Below are 3,752 nucleotides of genomic sequence, written 5' to 3'. Positions count from 1 at the left end.
ATGAATGGGACGAGATTAGAGGTTGGTGGCTTAGGTTTATCTCCTTCATATCCATCAGTGAAGTAAGCTCCTCTGCTTTATTTCTCCACAATTCAGTTCTTTGTATTCTTTTGCTTTGTGTGTATTTTTGTATTTATATATATATATGATTCTCCTATTTAAATCCTTATCTTTTTCTTTTTCTTGAAGCACCACAGAACCATTAATTATATTTCTCTGCAAAGTCACGTTTGGAAATCATTGTTCTCGTCATTCTTCAAGCCAAAACAGTAGGAAGGATTTCCTAGAAACCACACAGGTAAGATTTTTGCAGCAGTAGTCTGGCTTGTGGGCATCATTTTTACATACTGCCCAGCACATGGCTCTTTTTTCATCTCTCACAGTATCGGTACTGTGCAAAATGTAAAATAAAATTGAGCTTTATGTAGGAAAAAAGTATTCATTTTTCTGATAGTTTCTGCAGTTAAGGTCATACAGTGCTGAAATAATTCATGATTAGCTTTAACTTGCCCTTGCTCTTGAGGGTGTCATTCTCTTCTATTAGCTCTGTTTGCTTTTCACAAAAGCATTAGTCTCATAATTAAGATGCTGCTATCCCTTGAATGACGCTCTTGATTCAAACATTGTGTGGAAACATTCTGGAGTTGAAGGGTATATGGAAGGTGAAAAAAACTTACTCTGCTGAATAGCCTTTTACGCCACTGATAGTAAGGAATGAATAAAGAGATAAAAGAAACCATGAAGATTTTCAGCTGCAGAGGGTGGAAAGTAAGGCAGCTCATGCTGGCTAGTCTCCTTGGTCTTGTTAGTAGTGTACTTATGGGCACTTCCAAAAAAGAAACGGTCCATTAGAACCTGTCTTACAAAATTAATGGCTGCAAAATTCTGATCTTGATTAAGTAGAAATCCAAATGATACTTTAGGTCTGCCAGTCATAGCTGGTTTTCACATGACCATAGTGAGATACAACCCTTCTGAAGTAGTCAGTTTTCTGCTGAATTTTATAAAAATCGTATCTAGTGACTATCTGCAAGGACAGTTTTGATTCTACTTCAACCTATCTATATATATAACTCTATATATCTCCAGAGATTCTTAAGAAATAAGAGTATTTTTCACCCAGGGCTTTAGGAGACAGTCTTCCAAACTCTCATCTACTCTACTCTTTCCATTATTGTGTTATGGGTAGTGAATTCCAGTTTTTAAGTCTTGAATTCACTGGAAACAATGGTAGTATTCCCCTTTATGTCTATATGAACAGGGGTTTACCAGTAAATCTCTCTAGGGAAATTTCTTCATTATAAAAGCAAGAGTTGTTTACATGTCATTCTCTGATTGCCTTGATGGGAATAAAAGCTGTTAAAACATGTTAGCTTCTCCCAGTAAAAAAAGTTTAGAGATTGGATCTTGCAAACTTTTGATCATCTCCAGTAAATTGATGAAGGCCTTAAACTCCCTTCAAATTCCCTAGCCTTGATTTGTCCACATTGCTTGGAAATGTTTATTCTGGCTAAAACAGTAGGCAGAAGCAAGGGTAATAGCATTTCTGAACATGTTGTTCAGGGAGGAGAAACCTCCTGAAGTTGGAAGTCATTCCAGAGTCTTTAGATTTCTGATATATAGTGCCATATGTGGTATGTTCATAATTAATTTCAAATTACTTTTTGGGGGGTTTGTCAAATCAGAGCAATTGGGAATCCCCCGCCCTTAAACTGACTTTCTGATCAATATTTGAAATGTCTTTGCAAAAAGTTACAGGCTTCTCTGCAACTACTGCAAAACTATCAGAAAGCCAAAATTGTCAAAGTTTTGACCTGTCTGCTGTAATTCCAGCAGAATCGAAGTGAAGTCAGACCCAGAGAGTTTTGCAATGCAGAAATAACCTTGAAGCTTACTGCCAAAACTGGTCAAAGAGATTTCCTGTGTCAACCTGAAACCTACATCAAAGACTAAAGCTACCTAGCCTCCAGCAGCAGTGAGCATTCAGGTTTGCTGTGACTCAGAAGAGAAATGCTGCCTAGTTGAGGAGGTTTTTTTTCCAAGAGGATTTTCCTAGGGACTGGAAGGTTTATTCCCTACCAAAGGGCAGGACAGCAATCATTTGGACTCGGCGGACTCACATGTGTATTATGTAAGCATATCATATCCCTCAGAGAGAATGTGTCAGAAAGTGAAGGGGGAGGGAAAGATGAAGCAATTGAGACACTAGAAACTGATGAAATGAAAGTTACCATGAATCATTAGGTTAAAAAGAACTGAGGATTTAATTTTATTTTATTCAATGTAGCATAAGCATTTCAGATACAAAATATATTATTTCATTTGTACATAGCATGAAATCTTGCCTGTGTCTGGTTTTGAAATACTGAGTGAAGATGCTACTCATATCTTTAGAATATATAGAGGAACTTCCACTGTCTTCTGTGGACTACTAAAGTTGCTGTTTCAAAACCAGCCACTATTACACCGTAAAGGTCGTGGGCCATCTGGCGCGTTATGAACAGCCCCTATTTATTGTGTGATTTGCCTGGAAAACTAGAGAGAGAGTTTAGTTATTCAAAACCTGCTGGGAGTTGCTGGGAGCCAGATGTCTGTCAGTTCCTGGGCAGAGCTGATCAAAGCAAACCCACATTTGCAGGGTTTAAAGTCAGCACTTTGTCTTTAAATATTCTGACAAATGCAGTGCAAAGTAATTATGCTACAAGACTCGATAGCTATAGTCAAGAAATGTTCCCAGAGCCTAACCTTCTTTCCAAGTTGCTGTGAAAAAGGGTTATCTAATCTCTCTCTCTCTCATTTATCATCTAGGGACGTCAGCATATTTGGCCTCTCCCTGTAACTAAATTGTATGACAGCGCGTACCATTTCCGTGTAGCTGCACCGGTAAGCCTTTTCAAATGGCAACACAGCAAAAGACAAATAGCATTTGAACTGAGAGAAGATCCTACATGAATCTTCTTTCTATTTCTTCTGCAGGGTTTGGTAGACTGCTCAACAGATCCTTATTTTGCTGGAATGTTTTTTACTGATTACTACTTCTATTTTTATCGGCAGTGTAACTAAAATGTTGCTGATCATTCGATTCTTTGGGAAAAAGAAGCCCTTGATATGAAAAAGAGACTTGTGAATGGCCCTGGATATTTTTTTAACCTCTTGCTGAGTTGTGTGGCACTTTTTTTTTTTTTTCCATTTTTAAATGAAAAAAAAAGAAGAAAAAGAATTTGACAACAACCATAGCTCTGCATTTCCAGGAAGTGTTTCTAAAAGGACGTGAGGCAATGGAGTATATGCTGTGTAAATAAATAATCCCATTGATAACAGTGAAGTTATATGATATTTCATGTATAGCAGACAAGAACAAATCTGAGGTAGGAGCTCTGCTAAGCTGGAATGCACTCCAGTCCTCAGAAAACAGTAACGTAATAAAATTTTGTTCACTGTCAGGAGACCCGCTTCTGTCCTACAGGCATATATCTTCTTTTACTATCTGCTGCACTTTGTATGTAAATCTATTTTTTTCACTAAGGAAACCAACACCAAACAAAACTCTGAGAAATGTAGCACTGTGCAAATGCCCTCTGAAATACGTGCTGTAAGTTATGGATCAACAGGTCAATTCGACGGTGTGTTTAAGAATTTCCATTTCAGAAAGCAGTACCATCATTCCTGTTACTATTGTGTGATTTAATGCTGCTGCTGCTGTTTGAATGAGATGTGTTTCAGCTACCTTTTTTTTTAACTGTACAGCAGGA

General features: G+C 37.6%; 1 protein-coding gene across 1 annotated transcript in view; it reads left to right on the top strand.

Moving 5' to 3' along the window:
- MYRFL (myelin regulatory factor-like) overlaps positions 1 to 3,063 on the top strand; it is a 32,491-nt gene extending 29,428 nt beyond the window's left edge. Inside the window, exons 19-21 of the mRNA XM_010136849.1 lie at positions 190 to 298; positions 2,809 to 2,883; positions 2,977 to 3,063. Of these exons, the coding sequence (XP_010135151.1) occupies positions 190 to 298; positions 2,809 to 2,883; positions 2,977 to 3,063 (271 nt within the window). The remainder of the gene's footprint in view (positions 1 to 189; positions 299 to 2,808; positions 2,884 to 2,976) is intronic.
- The last annotated feature ends 689 nt before the right edge of the window (positions 3,064 to 3,752 follow it).

This window comes from Buceros rhinoceros, unplaced genomic scaffold, assembly GCF_000710305.1.
Source record: "Buceros rhinoceros silvestris isolate BGI_N320 unplaced genomic scaffold, ASM71030v1 scaffold12285, whole genome shotgun sequence".
Classification (NCBI taxonomy): Eukaryota; Metazoa; Chordata; class Aves; order Bucerotiformes; family Bucerotidae; genus Buceros; species Buceros rhinoceros.
This window is presented reverse-complemented; position numbering and strand designations above follow the sequence as displayed.